The sequence below is a fragment of the Miscanthus floridulus genome, chromosome 11, assembly GCF_019320115.1.
Source record: "Miscanthus floridulus cultivar M001 chromosome 11, ASM1932011v1, whole genome shotgun sequence".
Lineage (NCBI taxonomy): Eukaryota > Viridiplantae > Streptophyta > Magnoliopsida > Poales > Poaceae > Miscanthus > Miscanthus floridulus.
Genome location: NC_089590.1, coordinates 77,801,365 through 77,822,013, shown reverse-complemented (window position 1 = coordinate 77,822,013; position 20,649 = coordinate 77,801,365). Strand labels below are relative to the sequence as shown.

The 20,649-nt window shown below is 43.1% G+C and overlaps 3 protein-coding genes and 1 non-coding gene across 5 annotated transcripts; 2 read left to right on the top strand and 2 right to left on the bottom strand.

Annotated features, from left to right (window-relative positions):
* Positions 1-1,144: 1,144 nt before the first annotated feature.
* On the top strand, positions 1,145-4,348 carry LOC136491288 (syntaxin-81-like). Its single transcript, XM_066487551.1, has 7 exons — positions 1,145-1,249; positions 1,375-1,458; positions 1,548-1,652; positions 2,344-2,493; positions 3,178-3,435; positions 3,532-3,663; positions 4,120-4,348. Exons 1-7 carry the CDS (start codon positions 1,172-1,174, stop codon positions 4,264-4,266), a joined length of 954 nt encoding a protein of 317 aa, XP_066343648.1. The 5' UTR covers positions 1,145-1,171; the 3' UTR covers positions 4,267-4,348.
* A 1,637-nt stretch (positions 4,349-5,985) lies between these two features.
* On the top strand, positions 5,986-17,075 carry LOC136491287 (uncharacterized). 2 transcript variants are annotated; one of them, XM_066487550.1, is made up of 24 exons: positions 5,986-6,416; positions 9,044-9,174; positions 9,263-9,347; positions 9,458-9,511; positions 9,595-9,686; positions 9,774-9,877; positions 10,107-10,179; positions 10,364-10,745; positions 11,197-11,520; positions 11,598-11,786; positions 11,875-11,967; positions 12,057-12,114; positions 13,077-13,189; positions 13,884-14,130; positions 14,219-14,340; positions 14,421-14,545; positions 14,639-14,753; positions 14,885-14,940; positions 15,151-15,244; positions 15,319-15,511; positions 15,587-15,685; positions 16,171-16,295; positions 16,417-16,479; positions 16,691-17,075. In XM_066487550.1, the coding sequence occupies exons 1-24, from the start codon at positions 6,378-6,380 to the stop codon at positions 16,793-16,795; spliced, it is 3,081 nt and encodes a 1,026-aa protein (XP_066343647.1). In that variant the 5' UTR covers positions 5,986-6,377; the 3' UTR covers positions 16,796-17,075. The 2 variants fall into 2 exon arrangements, with proteins under 2 accessions (XP_066343647.1, XP_066343646.1); XM_066487549.1 differs by having other exon boundaries at positions 5,987-6,416; positions 9,041-9,174.
* Positions 8,920-8,991, bottom strand: TRNAT-CGU (transfer RNA threonine (anticodon CGU)). The gene has a single exon. It is a non-coding gene; the product is annotated as a tRNA-Thr (tRNA).
* A 550-nt stretch (positions 17,076-17,625) lies between the features above and the next one.
* Positions 17,626-20,435, bottom strand: LOC136493484 (HMG1/2-like protein). The gene is made up of 7 exons (XM_066489575.1): positions 20,280-20,435; positions 20,095-20,169; positions 19,928-19,985; positions 19,797-19,841; positions 19,634-19,687; positions 17,996-18,094; positions 17,626-17,905 (listed from the first exon to the last, which is right to left on the bottom strand). The coding sequence occupies exons 1-7, from the start codon at positions 20,291-20,293 to the stop codon at positions 17,894-17,896; spliced, it is 357 nt and encodes a 118-aa protein (XP_066345672.1). The 5' UTR covers positions 20,294-20,435; the 3' UTR covers positions 17,626-17,893.
* Between the last annotated feature and the right edge of the window lie 214 nt (positions 20,436-20,649).

Below are 20,649 nucleotides of genomic sequence, written 5' to 3'. Positions count from 1 at the left end.
CACCTCAAATCTCAAGATTTGGACCATCCAGATCCACATACACCAGATCCACGCGAGGTAAGGTCCGAGAAGGGATATCACCTTGCTACAAGCGATGAGGGACCACAGGAAGAAGAAGAGGCGAGACGGAGAGGTCTAGGCAAACAAACACCACCGCACCAGAGCCGACGAGGAGGAAGAAGATGCGGAGGTGTGGAAGAAGACGGGGCCCGTGAGACACCGGCCACCACCACCACCAGGCGAAGAAGAGGGCGTAGGCGGAGGACCGAAGCCGGAGAGGAAGCAGACACACCACCAACACCACCTCTAGCTGACCGACGGCGGCGGGAGAACTCCCAAACCCTAAGGCCCGGGAGCGTCTGCGACCGCGCCGACACCACTAGGCGGAGCGACGAAGGAGAGCGGAGAGTGCGAGGGCGAGTGAGCGGCGAGAGGAGGGAGGGAGGGGATAAATGGAGACCGAAACCCTAGCGGTGCCGTGCATGAGCCTGCAGAGGCCAACCACGAGGAGGCCGAAATGACCAAACGCGCGCCCGAGCGAGCCAAGCTTGGGAGGAACGGATTTCATTTTTTGTTCCCCCGCAGCCTAGCTCACCCCTGCTTTGATGGCCGTGCGGGCCACACTGAGAAGGGGATCCAGATAAACAAACACCCAAGGTTACAGCCCATTGGCGCACTGGGCCTGGGCCAGTCAAACAAACGCGCCCGTTGGGACTCGTTGGTACCGACCGATGGTGTCGAGTCGGTACACAAACCCGCGCCTGTGCATGCCTGCTTCCGATCCAGGCTTGGCCCGGCGCACCAACTCAAGGTCCAGGCTTGGCCCGCTCGCAATACCTCCGCCTCTCTCCTCCCCGCTCCCCAAGGCACCGACCACGCGTCGGCGGCACTGTCGGGGTCCGCGGCTGAGCAATTGTCTGATGTGCTGAACCGTGAATCGGCTCCCGTCTTCCCGAGTCCCTACCCGTCTCCCAGGCTCCTACCCTCGCCAGTCGCCGCCCGTCCGACGCGCTGGATCGCCGGCGGCCGGCCACTGTCGATCCGACGACCAGCATTCTGCTCTTCCTGCCACTCCCCCTGCGCTTGCACCCCACAATAGCACGCATCTCGCTGGCTCAAGAGCATCGTGGATCTGACCGGAGGAGGCCGCCGTCGCTGCGCTCCCTCGGCGATGGCGAGGGTTCGGGACAGGACGGAGGACTTCAAAGAGGCCGTCCGAGTCGCCGCGCTCTCACATGGATACACGGAGGTGTGTTGCGCCCCCCAGCCTCTCCATCCGCACCCCCTCCACAGCGTAGTGATGGAAGCCTCACGAATGGTCCTCAATTCTTCACGCTCGTTGACTCATTGTGTTGGTTTGTGTATGCTGTGTAGGCCCAACTGGCCGCGCTCATGTCGTCTTTCATCATCCGGAAGCAATCGCCCAAGTCGCCGTTCACTAATGCTGCGATCAAGACGGTAGGAGTTTTGGTGGACTGTGTTCCTGTTTTGCATGTGGTGAGACAGGTTGCCAGTGTAATTGTTTGATGGGTTTTGTTGATTTATAGCTTGAGAGCATCAGGGAACTCGAGAGGTTCATAGTGAAGCATAGGAGGGATTATGTGGACCTGCATCGCACTACCGAGCAAGAGAGGGATAGCATTGAGCATGAAGTAAGTTTGCATACTGTATGTCATTGTTTGTTTTCATTTGTTATCACTTTTCCTGTGATGATGCATCAATGAGATCTTAAATGTGTGTGTTAATTGGCAACCTATATGTTTAATGCTCATAAAAATTGTCTAGCGGGTTGTTTGTCTGTTTGGCATTGCATTGCATTACAGTTCTCTATCATTGTAATGTGCTTGAAGCCTTCAATGTTTGAAAACTTCAATAGAAGCTTTTATTCCTGAAGCTCAGTGGCACAAAAGATATCTATTGTTGTACCATGTCCATTTTTGTAAAAATATATTTGGCTGTCAAGTTTTTTTTTTCACAACTGTACAAATCTAGTTTTGGATTACAATTATCGAAGACTGTAGCCCTAAAAGAATTGTTCAAGAGCATATATATATGCACAATCATGTGTCCTTGATGCTCAGACATTCAGTTAATGTAGGTTGTGCTTCTCTCTGTTTTTTTTCCTCGAACAACGTAGGAGAGCTGCGTGTCATTTCATTAAGAAGAGTGCTTCTCTCTGTTGATACTATTAATCTATGTTTGGACATAGTGATTGGGTGCTCTTTTTGTATAGACCATTGAGTTGGCAACCTATATTCATACTGGCACGCCATGCACTGATTCACATAACCTGCTTTCTATTCTCAATTTAGTACTTATTTGTAACTATTGAATGCATATTAGGTTGGAGTTTTTGTAAAAGCATGCAAGGAACAGATTGATATCTTAAAGAACAGGATCCATGAAGAAGAGAAGAATGGAAGTGGAAAGACATGGCTTGGCACTAAGGATGAGAGTTCACGGTTGGACTTGATAGCTCATCAGCATGGTGTGGTATGGTTATTCTCCTTGCCATTACTGTTATAAGTTTAAAATTTTCTGCTGGATTAATTATTTTTTGAAGGAGTACATGATACATAAATAGTTAGCAGTAGAACTGGCCTGAATGTGTTCCATTTAGAGGATGGGGCAAAGTAATTCCTTAGAGCAACTCCAAGAATCTCTTTATATCCTTCTGTAATGATAGGAATAGAGATTTTGGTGAAAAAATCCCCTCCAACAGCTTCCTGAACTAGATCTCCAAATATTGCCATCCTTTATTCCTGATTTCTCGCTCTCCAAAGATAGAGAGCGAATGTAGCTTTCCAGAGCGCTGAACAAGATATAGAGAAGTTGTTAGAGGGTGGAGAGATATAGAGAGCGATTTTTATTAGAATGATTCTCTGAACGAGGATTTAGATAGTAGGTTTAAGAAAGACTGTTGGGGATGCTCTTAGGTACCTGCTACGATGCTACATGTATGATGTATTATGAGCAAAGATTTCCTTTCATTAGAGCCAATTGAACTGGTGATCCTGTTGAGGATTGATGTTTTCAACATTTCCTTCCCAAATTTTTATGTTGGGTGTATATTTGTAGGATGTCAGACCTCGACTGGTTGATTTCATTTGGTAGGATAAAAAATTGTGCTCTTGTGGCCAGCTCTAGTAAGCTGTCTGTTTTGTGTCCAACTTTCAGGTTCTAATTTTGAGTGAGCGTCTCCACTCGGTAACTGCACAATTTGATCGTCTTCGGTCCATGCGTTTTCAAGATGCTATTAACAGAAGAATGCCAAGGAAGAAGATTCAGAAGAGACCAGAAATCAAACCTGCTGAACCATCCAAGTCCAATCTTGTTCTACAATCTGATGTATCAAAGATTGTAGAACAGGAAGTATCTACAGCACCTATGAGAGTTCAAGAACAACTATTGGATGATGAAACAAAAGCCCTCCAGGTAGTATGTGGATGGCATATAAATTATTCGTTAGTGAAAAACTTGGCTATTTTACTTAACTACCATGCAACATGTGTGTCCTGAAACACTTCTCAGGTGGAGTTGACAAGTCTTCTTGATGCTGTCCAAGAAACGGAGACAAAGATGATAGAAATGTCAGCACTTAATCATCTTATGTCAACACATGTTCTACAACAAGCTCAACAAATTCAGTATTTATATGACCAGGTATAAGATTCGTTTAATCATATTTGACCAGTTTATATGTTGTGTTTTATGTGAACACAAACATATAGAATGTCAGAATCTACCAAAGAAAGTATAATGGTCACATGAAGGTTATGTCCATGAAAGAGCTTTGTAACACCGGATAGAGTTAAATCATTGTCTCCAGCCCTAAGGTATAATAGCTCACATATACTTGATGACTGGTGAACACTGTTTAGTGATAATCTGTGGCATAGGCAACCCAGGTTTAAGTCCTTGTTGAGGGGTATTCGGGTTTCTATTTTCTTCTTAATATACTCCTAGGTGTGTGTGTGTGTGTGGTGGGGTGGGGTGGGGGGTATTGGTGCATGGTCAGATTTTTTTTCCCTTAACTGAAAGAACGCATGATTTGGATATTCACTAATGAAACAAACTCGATTGTTATCTGTATGTCCTCATAGAACATCTTCTGTGCAGGCTGTTGAAGCTACGAATAATGTGGAGCGTGGGAACAAGGAGCTATCCCAGGCAATCCAGCGCAACAGCAGCAGTAGAACCTTTCTCCTGCTCTTCTTCTTTGTTCTCACTTTCTCTGTTCTTTTTCTTGACTGGTACAACAACTGAATTAGTATATGAAGATTGAAGACATTGTATTGTTTTGCTCATAAGAAATGATCAAATTATGAAAGCTGTCTGTCTATTTGAAGTCCTGACCTTTTAGGTACTACGGTACTTCCCATGCATACTGTTCAATGCGCTGTTCATCTTAATATGCTGGGATTTGTCATTTCATTTCTGGCATGCAAGCTACAGAAGCGATAGGCACTGTACTGTGATGCCCAAGTGAGAAGAACATCGATCAGTGAGCAAAACCAAAAAGCTGCAGTTGCTCTGAAGAAACAATCTATGTGGCTTTTGCTTCTTTTGATGTGAAACACTTGTTCCTCTAATCATCTGAAGAAACAACTGACAATCTGAAACTTGTTTAGCAATTCACGATCTGAAGAAACAATGGTGGGTGTACTACTGGTCTTCTGGTCCTCTGAAAAAACAATATGTTCAGTACGTGTTGAGGTGCTGCAATTTCTTTTTGTTTCAGTTGACCTGTGCAGCACTTTTTACCAGGGGGGCAACGTTGCAGTTTTCCCACTGGTCATGTTCCCAAATAAGTTATGGGGTTTTCTATTTTCTGTGATAGATCAGTGAAATTGTGGCTGCAGATGAACTGCACTTGTGTAAGATGTGGACACCCTCAGACTCCTTTTTCAGCCATCAGCACACATTGACTGGCTGATGATCAGTAATTAAAAAAAAGTTTAACATCAGTGACAATTTATAGATGATCTGAGGTATCAGTCCTAATCTTAGCTGCATTCTTTAGCTTGTAGCATGTCTCCAACACTCCTCACACCACCGCAACTGAGTCTAAAAGCGAGTCAATGTGTGTTCCCCTAAATATGACCTTCAGTAAGCACTAACTGATTTCACATATCGTTTACCAAACACAGACTCCTGAATATTTAGAGGATAATTCTGAACACTAACTAATAATCCAGTAACATGTTATTTTCAGAGCAAAAATAAAAAGGAACTCGTTCGTGGACCATCTGGACCAGGCCCTCCACCTCGTCCTTCCCGGAGGGCAGTACCGCGCCCGCGCACGACACGTCGTACCCGTGCTCCTTGCCGAACACGTACTGCATGATGCCGTAGTCGAGTGACACCAGAGAGAGTGAGACACGATCGTTTTCATCGAAAGTCTTGCATCCGGTTCCTCCGATCTCCATTCACTCCCACGGCTTAAAACTGCCGTTGCACCCGCGTGCACCGCATGCAGTTGGTGCCTGACAAATTTGGCGCCAGTAGATATGCACAGCACCAAATGGTGTTGAAACAATGCCGCATCAGGGCGCTCGCTCTCCAAAACCAGCAACCACTGAAGACGCCTGCGTCCTCATGTTTAGTGCTTACCTTCCGTACACCGTGCCTCTCTAATTACCCCACCAGCCAGCAGCATCGCAGATTTGCTTCGGTGGCACGTTACCCTCTGCGAGCTGACATGGAGGCAGCACCGGCACATCGTATAAAATCCAAAGCCCACTCTTCTTCTTTTTCTGTCTGCCTACTGCGACAGATGCGACGCCGCCAAGTGCCGCCATGCGATTGCGCCAGGTCGATGGCTCCCACGTTTGGGCACCGGACGCTAGTTATTCTGTCGGTTGCGGTGGGCCGGCAGCTGGCCGGTGGGCGGTGGCCGGTGGACTCTGTAGCCTGTCCCAGCGTCCGCGGCTCCTCGGCCGCCGGTCTTCTTTTTAACCCCCCTGCGCTCGCTCGCTCTTCTTCCCTTTCTTCTTTTTCGGAGATCAAACTTGCCTTGCCAGACTAGTAGTCACTGGTCAGTGAACACAACGCAGCGCAGAGCAGAAAGGCTGGAGGCCACCAACCTAATCCATAACTGCCCTCCGAACGCCAACTCCTCCTCCTCCTCCCCCTCTGCCACCCTCGACGCCACGCCATCTCTGTCGCTCGCTCTCTCCCTGCCTTGCCTTGGTCAGTTTCGTTTCGATCCCGCTCCTGAACAGGAAGTTGGCAACTGGGGGGCGCTGCCTGCTTCTTCCTCCGGTGAAGATACTAGAAAGGAGTCGCCGATCTCGGCCTTCTTTGATCCGGTTGTGGCCTTGGCCTGTGGGGGGTGCCTGTCCCTGTCATCCACCGCGCCGTGAAATCGGCCGGCCATGTTCGTCAAGAAGCTCGTGGAGAAGGCCTCCAAGAAGGTACGGCTTCTCTCCCTTAACCCTACATCTGTGCTCTCCCAGTTTCCGTTTCTGCCGTCTCTTTTCTTCGGGCTAGGCTCTTGGTTGAAGATACGTACCATTGAATGAAGCATTAGATACTTATTACTGGCTAGAGGCTAGTCCAACTGGATAGAGCGTCTCACGGTACTCTTTAGTTTTGGATTCGACTATACGTGGAAGCGAATTTTAAGTTGGTATTAAAAAAATTCCTTCATCTGTCCCACATCAAAGTACATGTCTAAAGATTGATATGTTCTTACAGGACAACCGTGCCGCTATGTAAGGATAGAGTAGGGATTCGAGGGTTTTCTGAACCTACGTGAGACGGTCTTCTTCTTAGTGCAATACTGGATGGTCATACCCTGGTAGATCTAGATACTTATTACTGTAGATTAGCTGAAAACTCCGCAGAAGACGCTGATGAAATTTGGGGCTGCGGCGAATCTTCATTGAGCTTCCATGCCGCTCAGGACAGGAATTTTTCTTTCGGATTAGATAATCCTGCGTGTTTGCGGCGAATCCTGGTTGAATTTGCGTATGTTTATCGATTTTTTTAAGTCGGAAAATTTGCTACTCGAAAAATGTCGCTATCCCGTTTTCCGCTTTTAAGCATTGTTTTCCTCTCGGAAACTAGAAAAAGAATGTCCTCGCAGACGCCGTGCCGTATGGCTCGTTATACACTCTGACAGAGACATGGTTTAACCGAAGCTCTGTTCAAATTTCAAACATTTTCAAAATCTAGGACACCCAGGAAATCAATACGGCACGCGTAGAGCCATGTGATCCCATAAATGTCGAGCCACTAGCATATTGTTTTCGGACGCGTAGTTTATTCCCAGCATAAATTATCCTTACCTGTGGTGAAAGTGAAAAGTAAGGCTGGAGCCGAGATAGAGCGTTTTGGTGGAAGCATGATCTTTGTTAAAGGCGATCGAGATGGATAAGAGTTTGCATTGACGAGGTCAGATAGCAGCAGCAGCAGACCAGCAGTACGTGGATTAGCTATCATTATTATTAGGGATCTAGTGAGATTTAAAATGTCTGGCCAGTTCTTCGAGATCAACGAGATCCGTTTATTCCAATGCTGGGTTCGACGTATCAAACGCCGGGTTTGCCTCTCTTCTTTTTTTTCTCTGGCCCCAAATGCTCAAACTGTACCAGCTGTTTTACCTGGCACGGTCCATGTCTGGCAGGCCACTTGGGAAGTGCCGCCACTTGTGCTGTGCAAAGGACGGGGAATTGGGGCTTGTTTAGTTGGCGAAATGGTACCGTAGCGCTTTCGTTGTTATTTGATAATTAGTGTCTAATCATAGTTTAATTAGGCTTAAAAGATTCGTCTCGTGAATTTCGTCTAAACTATGTAATTAGTTTTATTTTTTATTTATATTTAATACTTCATGCATGCGTTCAAAGATTCGATGTAATGGAGAATCTTGAAAAATTTTGGAAACTAAACACTACCTTTGAGGTGGTGACTGTTGCAGAGGTCAAGGAATGATGCGTGCGTTGCATTGTTAAAGGGGAAAAAAAGAAGCAGTAATCAACTTGACAGCGGAGCAAGCTGTGGAGTAGTTAACGACAACGGAGAGCCGGTCATGTACTGACAGTGATACGGGGAGCGGTAAAGATACAACATGTTCGTTTCGACTGGATTGACTTATAAGCTATGTGCTAAAAATATTGCTGTTGATTTGGTACGAGAGAAAAATATTGTTGGTTGGCTGATAAGCCAAGTCAGATACAAACATAAGCCAGATACAAACAGTTACGGCAGGCGGGCAGGCTGATAATCCGGCATCGTACGTTGCTAGCGTAGGTTTATTGAACTGGGAGTCTGGGATTAGTACGTGTACGGTTGTCTCTTGGCGACTTGGTTTTCAATTGGCTAGATCCGGGACGTCTGGCAGCTCAGAATGCCTCAAAAATAATGCGAGAAGGTGCGTGCTAGGTTGACGTGAACGTGACCGGCCACGTGCAAGGCCGGTGAGCGGCTGGTCCAGGAGACCCGCGGTTTGTGCCTCCTAACCTTTCTTTTGGTTTTTAGGGCCCTTTGCTAATCATTGCACTAAAGTTCACTCTGGGCTGGAACTGGAATGGATTTTTTTTGCCAGATTGGTGGGTAGAGTTCGTCTCGAAGATCGTTTAGCAATTACAATTCGTTTTTTTTTTATTCTGAGTCAAATTTCTTTAACATTGGTTAAGCTTTTTATCAAAATGCATCAACAATTACAATGTTAAATTAGTTCCACTGAATTGTCTATGGGGTATGTTTTGACAAAGCATTTACTTGAATTCGTAGATGTTAATATATTGCTAATTTAACGAACAAACAAGCTATAATTTTGAAAGAGAGTAGCACAGCATGATTTTACACGGGAAAAAAGATAAGAAAAATGAATACTTTTCAGAGAGCATTTCCTCGCTCGGAGCAAAGAAAAGAAAATTGTAACACGAAATATGTAAAAATAAATAAATAAATTTCAGCTCCCGGCGAGGATCGAACTCGCGACCTTTCGCTTACGAAGCGAACGCACTACCACTATGCTACGGAAGCAGGTGCTGCTGGCTTTGAAACTAAGCCTTTTATTCTTTCATTTCAACAGCAGCATATCGGCAGCATCAGCTCCCTGCGCGCCGAGGACGTCAGCCCGCGGCTAGCCTTCCACTATGGCGTCCCCGCCGACGCCGCCCTCCTCGCCTACGACCCCATCCTCCACGTCCTCGCCGTCGCCACCAGGTAACAGCACGGCTGCCGCCTCGCTACCTTCCGCTTCGGTGCTCACTCCCCCCTTTCTCCGACATTGCTGACGCGCGATTGCTTTCAGGAATGGGCAGATCAAGCTGTTCGGCCGCGACAACACGCAGGCGTTGCTCCAGTTCCCCTCCCCACTCCCTTCCAGGCTCTTGCAGGTACCACCGCACCGCCCTCCCGTCGCTCTCCAATCCCACTGCTTGATTTGCATGTCCGATGTCGCGTGGCGAGACTTGGAGGCGACTCACTCTAAGCTGTTCCGTTTCAGTTTGCCGAGGGCCAAGGGGTTCTGCTCAATGTCAACACCCAGAACCAGATCGAGGTGATTTTTTTTAACTAATAAATATATTTGATTGATGCTGTCGCTTCCATGTATTGTTAATCCGGAAGGCACCTTGTGTGCAGGTTTGGGACATTGATGCGAAAAAACTCTGTTATCTGCACCCGATTGAAAAGGCGATCACTGCATTCTCTGTGCTGCAGAAGAGCTCCTACATGTGAGTTATAGACTTGAATTGTTGCCGACTACTGAGTCCATGAATTCCAAAGGTTTAGTGCTCTAATGGGAATTCTGTGCCTGGCAGATATGTTGGGGATAGTTCTGGAAATGTGTCTCTATTGAAGCTTGATTTGGCTCAGAGATGCCTAGCTGACATGCCGTACTGGATACCTTTTACTGAATCTTATGGTATGATGTTGCTACACTAGAAATATCTGTCTACCGTGCTCATAATCAACTTTGTCAATCGGTGAAAAACATTTTTCGTATTTTTCAGTATGTGATCACATTCAAAAGGGAGCACCCTTCAGATCTTGGTTTCATTTTTAGATAATTCTTGCAATACGAGCAGCCGTAAATTGAAGTGGAACACTAAAAGTTGACTCATTTTGTTTGGGTTTTTGTTTCTTTGCTGAAGGTTCCACTGCTAGTGCTGGTAATGATGTCGAAGTAATATTTGTTTCGCCCCAGCCTTTGTCTGAATTGAACAGGTCAATCTCTTCCTGGTGCTCAGCCATATATCCAAATCTAGAATTAACAGGTTAATCCTGCATGTTCGAGAAAAAAACTTCATCTTAATTACCCATCTAGTATCCCTGTTTGATCTTACATTCCACTATTTGTAGACATATGTCACATATAGAAAAGTCTCATTAAGGTACACTCTTTTCTCAGGGTGCTCATTATATTCAGAGATGGGGTTATGAGTTTGTGGGATATTAAAGCTAGCAAAGCAGTATCCATATCTGGTAAAACTATGCAGCAGCAATCACAGAAGGAGGCTAAAAATGTAACGTCAGCATGCTGGGCTTGTGCCAAGGGAAGCAAAATTGCTATTGGATACGATAATGGCGATTTATACATTTGGGCTATTCCTGAGGTTACAAGTACACAAAATTCCTCATCTATGGGCAGCCAGAATCTACCTATTCAGAGGCTTAACCTAGGATACAAGCTAGACAAGTTGCCAATAGTCTCTTTGCAATGGATCTCTAGCGATGGAAAGGCAGGTCGTTTGTATATCAATGGTTTCAATGATCATGGACACCTATTTCAGGTGGAAACACTGACCTTTAGCAAAACAAATATTTAAACTGTTGCTCAAATAATAGTTTGTAGACTGTCCACTGCCATAAATTTCAAGTGCCATGCTATATCTACCCTTGTACCTTGTTTTCTTATCATGCGGAGTTCTGTTATAAAATAGCAATGTGCCTTATCACCTGTAACATTTTGCTTCATAATAACAATTTAGAATCAATGGTTTTATAATTGGCTGGTCTGTAAATTGAAATATCACACTTTAAATGGCAAGCTATGACTGACCAAAAAAGTGTTTTTATTTCCCAGAAACATTTGAAAGTTGCCCCTTTCTGTACATTGTTGGAGCCTGTATTTTCTTCCCTACAAAATTAGTTTGATGACTTACATGGATAATGTATCTTGATTGTTTCTGTTCAGTAAGAACTGCATCTTTGTTCAACCTTCCACTTGGTGTTTATGAATAGGTTCTGATTCTGAATGAAGAGAGTGAATCACGAATTGTAAAGATGGTCTTGCCTATCGCTGAATCTTGCCAAGGAATGGAACTTGTTACAGGGCTTAGTGACCCAAATAAGCACAGACAAAGTGCCCTTGTTCTTTTGTTGAAATCTGGTCAGATCTGTTTATATGATGATTCAGAAATTGAGCGCTATCTCCTTCACTCTCAGTCTAGATCACCTCCAACACTTCCAAACTGTTCATATGTGAAGCTTCCTTATGGTGATTCAGGCATCAGTGTTGCAAAGTTGTATACATGTAACCCTGCAGCCTTAGCTTCTTTGGACGAGGCATGTATATACTTGTTATTTCTTTCAAAAACTTCGAACTCTTTGATCAAGTTGTTCCTTCTTCTAATGGTGCGCAGGATTATTTTTCATCAGCCACCAAATATCCATGGCTGTTTTCAATGAAGGATAAAGGTCAGACTTTAACAAGTTTTACCAACATTCATAAGACCCGGAACCTCTGTATAACTGGACATCTAGATGGAACCATAAGCTTTTGGGATGCATCATGCCCTCATTTGCTGCAGATTTTTATGATAAAGCAGCAGGTTCCTTCAAATTACAATAACTTTTGAACATTCATAGTTATGCATTTGCATACCAATTAATATGTTGGTTACTTTGATATTTGTGCAGAATGAAGATAATACATCAACTGGCAACCCTATCACATCATTACAGTTTGATATGTCCTCTAGCATTCTGTTGTCTGGAGAAAGGAGTGGAATGGTAAACTATTCCATGGCCATGACATGACTTCTAGCTTCCATGTCTGATGCACTTGCAGTGCAGTAAAACTTCTTTCCTCTTATTTCTAGGTCCGTATTATCACATTCAAAAAGGACTCCAGCGACAACATATTCTCCTTTTTAAATGGTATTGTTATCCTCACACTGTTCCTAAACCTAACAGCTGGTGCTTCTATCTTGGTATGCTTATGTGTTGTTTGCATGGAAAATTACACTACAACAGCATCTATACTGTCATTCAAAATGTTGACCTTTACCAGTTCGATGTGTACTTGCTCAATAAAAATTGTGGAACATGAGACTAAAAGACATAGGTGTAATTTCGGAGACTAATATCAGCTTGTTCTTTTTCTTCGTGACATGATTTTCAACTTGTAATAGTAGGGTTCTAGTCATCATCTTGGGAGAATGTACCTTGTGGAAACATAGGAATGACTGTGTGTTCAATGGTGCTGCCCACCCTTGCATCTATGAGGGAGGAGTCCCAGCTTTGGTGTATGGCATGAGCTAAGGGGCTGTCTTTCCACTCTGCCCCTATCTCAGGTCGTTAAGCCTTCTAGGTCGGGTCATTTATTAGTTTTTCTAACAGGCACAAATGTAATTAATGTTTAAATCGGGTGTGGGTGGGTGGGTGGGTGTTGTAACACTCCCTTCTTCTATTAATGCAATGATACGCAGCTTTCCTTCTTGTTCGAGAAAAAAAAATTAGAGTTCTAGACAATTATCATCATCATCAATTTTATTATAGGGTGAGACAGTGGGTGGGTGGCAATATCTCATGCCTTGTGTTGAATATAAAGAATAATGTGATATTAGTATAGAAGAGATGTGTGGGGTTTTCCTGCAGATCTATTCCTCAAAAGAAAAGAAATATGATATGTTGTTGCTTAAGGTGTATCTTTGGTTGGTTGGACGCTACATAGTCTACAAGTGTATTCATAGATGCAGATGTAAGAGACTCTGTAAGAATTGGTATGCTTGGTCTAATCATTTGGATGAATGACGTTATTTTTCTTCATGACATATTTAAATACATGAGTTTTCAAGTTTATATATTTTATATCTTGACATGATCAAATAATTTGACAGCAAAGCAAAGAGATAACTGCAATGTCAGAAGTATAAAGCTTAAAGGAGCTGTAACCACAATGTCTTCTATCTCAAAATCAAAGCATTTTGCTGCTGGGACAGAAAAAGGAATTGTAAGTGATCTATTGTGTGTAGTTTGTACAAACATTCTCAGTTTTTTTTGGGCTGTAATTCCTAGGCGCTGTTTAGTCAACAGGCTGGATAACCCAGTAGCCCACAGAATTTCAGAGCTAGGCTTGAAAGTAGAGTTCATCCTTGTATATTCTAGCATTGATGACAGAAAATTATTTTCTCTTGATTAACAATAAATTTTTGTATTGTTAATTTTAAGGATTTTTACAGTGCCTTGAACCCCACATGTTGTTTCATGTAATAAATAGATAAGGCAGCCTCCTTGGTCTCACCAACATGTTTGTGACTTTGTGTCCTAGTTTCAGAAAACAACATTTGTTCATCTACAAGAGTCAGAACTATCAAATATCGGTATGTGGTTGCTATGCTACATGAGGGAAGCAAAACTAAATGGTTACAAACAAGATTAGCAAATTATTGTTCTTATTTATTTTTAAAAAAATAGCAACCATGGAATCTCATGATGGCCACAAATTTTTTTAACATTACTTGCAATGATCAGTATCATGGATATCGATATGTCCCTGGTTATTCCATAGAGATAAAATGATAAATTTAAGCAAGTATCCCATGGATTTTACTTCATTTATATGTGGCTCAGATTTGTTAGGCTCTATCTGGTCCCAGTGTTCTAAGCCAACAAAATCCTATAATGTCACAAAATCCATGTTTCAGGTATCAGTTATCAACGTAGAAGATGCTACAATCTTATATCAAAAACAGTTTGAGTGTCGACTATCTGGTGGAATCGCCTCTTTGCAATTTGAAATCTATAGCCATAATGGATATGACAAGGACATTTTGATAGCAGCGATGGAAGATTCATCTATTTTTATTATCGAGGAAGAAAATGGGAAACTTTTGAACCCCAACCCAGTTCAGACTGACAAGCCCTCTAAAGCCCTTCTTCTGCAGATGTTAGGTGCACTTTATGGCATTGCATACTTATCAGTTTTTGTTGATAAATTAACTATTGGCGTTCTAAGTCTCTGTAGAAAATTGTGTGACAGAGTTATCGCCCAATGACACACCAGCAGTTTCAGATAACCACGATATAGTATCGAAGGAATCATTGCTGTTACTTTGCACTGAAAATGCAATCCGCTTATTTTCCTTGAGCCACGCAATTCAGGTATTTGTATCTCTAATTATCTATCATTTTTTTCTTTACCACGAGTTGTCGTTGTACTTATGGTTTTATACTCCATTCAGGGCACAAAAAAGATCATCAATAAGAAGAAATTGAATAGTAGTTGTTGTTTTGCCTCTCTTATTCATAGTTCTTCTAATGACATTGGACTTATACTTGTCTTCTTCAATGGGAAAATTGAAATAAGGTGAGGCAACAATTTACTTAAAGACTTCGATGTGCCTGTGGATGCTAAAGTGAAGTCAATGTGCTTCCTTTTTTTGTGTATGTGAAACTGCAGATCCCTGGCAGACTTATCCTTGTTGAAGGATGCCTTTTTACGAGGTTTTGTGTACTCAAGAAACTTGAATTCAACTAGTTCCATAGCATGTTCATCAGATGGAGAAACCATCTTGGTATGCTCTGCGCCTGCCCATCCTTTTCTCATACTCTTCATTGTTTAAAGCCTTTATCTACTAAATAGCATGTAAATTTTCAGTTGTAAAATAATGTATTGTCTTACAAAATGATCAAATTGATTTTACAGTTTAATGGAGAAGAGACCTATTTTTTCTCTACGCTCTGCCAGGATGAGATATACCGGTATGTTACTATGTAATTTTGTAGTAGTTTTGCACTTTTGTGCCTTTGAGACCCATGGGTTCATGATTAAGCTACTGCCATAATTATCAATGTATAACCTAATAATTTCCAAAAGGAATTTCAATTCTAGATCTGAACACCTAGATGCAGTTCCTTTTAGTTATTTTGAAGATTGGCTTATGCTATCTGAGTACTATGGTTTTTACACAGGCACGTGGACAGCATTAGTACAGTATACAGAAAAGAGAGCTCAACCAGGGAAGACTCTTCTTTTGTAGTGAAATCTCCTAAAGAAAAGAAAAAGGTAATTAATTGATCGTAGAGAGCTGGAAGCGATCTACATAACTTTACTTACAACGGAAGTATGGAACTCAACAGGGTCTGTTTGGAATGATTATGAAAGATCACAAAGGAAGCAAATCAAAAGAAAGTGCTGCAAATGGCAGCGAACAATGTATTGCAACGACTTCTGAAGAGCTGGCTTCAATATTTTCTTCAACTAACTTTGCTCCGCCATCTGAGGGAAGGAACAGTTCACTAAGAGATGATGAAAATGTCGAGCTGGACATAGGTATATGCTATCATTTTGCTTTTACTTGTGTAGCAGTATATACTTATGTTTATATTATATGTTTTTTGTCTGAAGATGATATCAACATTGATGACAACCCACAGAAGCCAAAAGGACCACATTTCCCTGGTCTAAGCAAAGAGAAAATCAGCAAGGGACTCCATACCCTTAGAGGTCAGTAAAGTACACTTATAAGATGTTCATAAATTTGTAATCCACTGTGTGGCTTTGTAAGGCCCTGTTTGGTTGGGCTTTTGGCCCCAAAAGCCAAAAGCCCAACCAAAGGGGCTGCTTTTGGAGGGCGCTTTTTCAGAAGCAGCTGCTTTTCCGTAGTTCATTTTTGAAAGCTGGGTTGACCCTGCTTTTGGCTTTTGGCTTTCTGCTTTTCGAAATTGGTGGAATAAAAAGCTCTTCCATAGTTGTTTCAAGAGAGATAAAGATAAAAGGTATATTTTATACTTGTTTAACCAAACAGCTTTCAGCTTTTCTACAGCTCACAGCCCACAGCAGCTTTTCCACAGCTCACAGCTCACAGCAGCTTTTTGTCACAGCCACAGCTCAACCAAACAGGGCCTAAAATTGGGTTCTGAACTTCTGATTCAACTATATTTAAAAAAAAAAAATTGTGTCATGTGATCAAGTCAATTATGCACATGCAGGAAAGTTGAAGCCCAAGACTGAAGAAAAGATAAGCTCAGGAAACAAAAAAATTGAAGATGAAACATCAGTGAGTCAAGTCGATCAGATAAAGATGAAGTATGGATATGCAAATACAACAAATGATGTGAGTGCATTAAGCTCATCGATGCAAATCATATGAATTATGCATAGAATAATGCACAATATAATTAGCAGCTGTGTTTCGATTACCATTTGCCAATCCCTTTTCATGTTTATATGACCAGGACTCAACCAGCGTTCCAAAAATGATTGGAAACAAGCTGCAGGAGAACATGAAAAAGTTGGAGGTAAGATGCTTATGCTTCTCTAACCAGATCATGCAGTTAGGAAACTAGGCTTCAAGATTCTTAACTTAATTAGATGTACCCTAAGGAATAATATTGTTCCGTGGTTCCTGTTGACATGACGCTCACCAGAAGTCCTTACAAAAAAAACCTGCAGAAACATAGAAGACTTGCTATTGTTGCCTGATAACGTGGACCAATGTGCTTTCTGCAGGGCATTAACCTTCGGGCTGCTGATATGGCCAGCGGCGCCCAGTCATTCTCTGCAATGGCAAAAGAGCTACTCCGGACAACAAAGAACGAGAAGGGGACCTCATAATCACCTACCAATTTCCCCTTCCTGTTGTAAAGTTCTTCATTTCCGTTTCTCATCCCTGGATTGTCGATCTGACAATCTGGATCTGCCGTTGTCAAAGTCTCTTCCACTACATACAACTATACAAGCAGGTTACTTGTAAATAGTGAATCGAGTGTAGGTGCAACTGAGGTCTATACTTGACATTGCCAGTTATTTTTTGCCGCGGCAATTTTGATTCTACACTTATACTATGAGAGCAGCTCTCGTCTCTCAAAGGTAACGCGGAAGAAGCTTGGGCTCTGGTTCCGACTTATTCAACCGCTGAAGCCTGAGATAGTCTCAAACGCCCAAAACAATATTGATTATTTGATTCTGACCTAAAAGCAGCAGGAGCCAAAAACGAACTTGAACTTTGGAAATAAAATGGTCTAGCACATTACCAAGTAAAAATATCTCAAGTTCAACAAATTTATATAAAGAACTGCAAATATTTATGATGCCAAATTAAGCATCATTAGATTCATGCAATATACTTTTAGCCTGGTTAGTTGACATTGCTGTAGCATCGCTGCAGCTGTACAGAACCACCGAACCAACTCCAACAGCACCAGCCACAGCCTAAATTAGCTCAACCGATCAGGAAATTTCATAATATTATCTGTGGAGTCATAAATTTTAGTCAAAATTAAAATAGTTTGTCATGGCAGTAGCATCTCAGGAATGATCTTCACACCTTCACGGACAGCGTCACACATAAAAAAGGGAGCGTTGAGCTAATAAGAGCATCGAGCACGAAAAAACACCAAGCATCCAATGCACCAACTCAAGCACAGACGGGACAGCAGACGCTGTTAACTGCAAATCTGCAAACCAACTATAGGATAGTCACCCAATTAGTCGATAAAACATGAAAATCAACAGTTTACACATGCTGACGAGGCTGGCATGAGTATCCGGCTCTTCTAGTTAAACGGGCACTCCAGCATGCCATAGCCCTAAGGTTCCATCATGTACAGATTTTCCTTACAGCATATAACATCAAAAGGAACAGCACATTGGAAGCTAAGCTAAGAAGAAGCAAACACCCAATTGCAAAGCTGCTGTTCCCCATCCTACTATTTACTCTTCATCCTGCAAAGAACAAATTATGCGGATGTTAGCAACAATTGGCAAATTCCATCTGCACTGTACCACCCATTACGACGCATGGGTTTTACATACCTCGTTACCATCCTGCTCATCATCATCCTCAACCTCGGACTTCGCTGCTTCCTCTCCCTCCCGACCATCAGTTTTGGCCTTCTTGGAGCTAGTGCTCTCCTGATTAAAACAACACAGTACATCATCACTAAAACAGAAACATAAAGCTCAGGAAATACAAGACCAATTTCATGGGACAGCAGTAAATATGGATAATTGATAGTGCCGATAACATGGGGTGTCTAAGTTCCTCAGCTATTAAAAAAAAGCAGCACTTCAATTCGAACATCAGCAGCAATTTCTATCCGTCTTTTCCTAATGGTCTCACTTTTTAACTACATGTGGAGTAGGCAACTTCCAACGTAATTGAAAGACGACTTTCAACTAGGCTGGGGAGGTTCCAAGCTAAATGGGAAATTTGACGTTTGAACCCAAGATTCCATAGAAGAAACATTTCAGGTCGTAACATTGGGCTTTCAAATAGACTTTTTTTTTTGCAATGGTGGTGGTCCTGCAGATGCGAACATGACAAGCTAGGGTTAACCAGTCAGCACCAGGTTCCCATGCTATTAGAGCCGGATCAAGGTGAAGCACTGAAGTGGCACTGAAGCGTGCAGAATAGCTATAAATCTCCAAACAAAGGATTCACAAGTTAGAGAGGAGAGCCCAAATGGAATGGAAAGAAATGAAGAAGTGACTCCTACGATCGTAACTATCAATGGAATGAATGGGAAGTAGTATAAAGCACATGGATGCCGTTGTTCCACCCAACTACTCAGATTCCATCATGAAAGGATACAACGGTGCAGGCCCGTACCTACGCAACAAGAAAAATAACTAATGCACGTTAGTTAGGTCCCATGCTATCGGAGACAATTCAGGTGCAGCAGCACTAAATGAAGCGTGCAGTGATGGCTATAGAACTGAGACAGTGATTTGGAATACTGGGATGTGAGAACCGAAATGGAAGCAAGGGAAAAGTGACTACCCTAATTGTAACGTATAACAACACAATGGACAGGTGGAAATGTGCATAAAGCACGTGCGCGAGTCACTTTATCCAACTACATGAATTCCACCGTGGAGAGAGGGAGGGGGATAACGGTATATATAATTTCACCCGTGACCATAAGCGCTGACAGGAAAACGACAGATGCACATTAATTTCTAATGCTATTGGAGCCCGTCCAGGAGCAATGGCATTTAAAGGGGAAAGTACCTCTGCAAATCATGTCGTATTACAACAGGCAGGGTGACAAGCAACAGATAGTACGTGTGAGGTCTTGGCTCCAACTACTGAGATTCCATCATGGGAGGATGAGGCCATGCACGAGTGTAACCACTAACAAGATAAACGACAAATGGACCTTAACTAATTCACATGGTATTGGAGCCAAATCAAGTTGCAGTAGCAATGAAAGGTCAAAGGAGCATGCAACCATGCCTATAAACTTCCTGTGCAAGGTAGCCTAAATGCCTATAAACACATCACGCTGGACATGGTAGCAGCAGCAGACAGCACGTGCACAAGCCCTTGCTTCATCTAATCTAACTACCAGATTCCATCATTCCATCATGGAAGGATCTGATGGTACATGAGGCAACCACTTGCGAGATACAACAGATGACCGTTAAATAGCCAAAAACTAGTAACATTACCTTCTTGCTTGCTTTGTCATCCTGCTTCTTGCTAGCGCCATACTTCGCCTTCTCCTAAACAAGGCAAACATTAAACAGTTTGAGACAAAGTATTTGTCTTCCCTTTACAGGACAGATACATACTTACTAACTAACTATATAAGCATTGCACGCATCCGTATACCTCATCCGACATAGAGCGCCACTTCTCCCCTGCTGCCTTGCTCACCTATAAGCAAAGCCAGGCATATATGAGCCACCTAAGCGAAACCCTAGAATCCAGCTACATGACTAGGGTGAGGAGAGGCAACTTACCTGCTTTACGCCCTTGAGCTCAGGGTGCTTTTCCAGGTACTGCGGCCTGAACTCAGCCCTACCAACACCACCACAGAAAATTCAACAAAACCCTAGAAAATTGAAAGACGATAGGCGTAGATCTGGAGACGCGAAAGGATGGGAAGAGGAGGGACGGTAGAGCTTACAGAAACACGAAGAAGGGAGTGAGACCGCGCTTGGCGCCGCCGGCCTTCTTGCGCTTGGTGCCGCTGGCCTTGAACCTTCATCGGAGAAAACGAAAAACCACACGCACAGAGATCAGTCGCTACACCCTGCAAGCCACATACGAATCGCACACAAGACGAGAGAGGGGTGGAGAGAGGCAACTTACGAGGTGTCCTTCATGGCGACGAGCGGTTAGGGTTTGCTGAGGGCTAGGGTGCAGCCGTGCAGGTGACTCAGCGATTGTGGAGCGGAGGGGAATGCCCTTGGGAAATGCGGTGCGTGCGAGCGAGGGCGATGAAGAGAGGAGAGGTAGTGTGAGGGCAGTGAGGCTGTGCGAAACGGATGGGAACTTGGGCTCGTGTTCGGCAAAGTGGGTCACGAAAGGGCCGTCATGCGGCCCACTTCTGCGAATACTCTCATATATTTATTAATGTTTTTCTTTTGCGAAATATTTATATCAATGTTTTTGTTTCTCAAAAAAAAAATACAGCAATGTTTTCTCTTTTTTTCATGACCTTTTCTTTTGTCAAAAAATG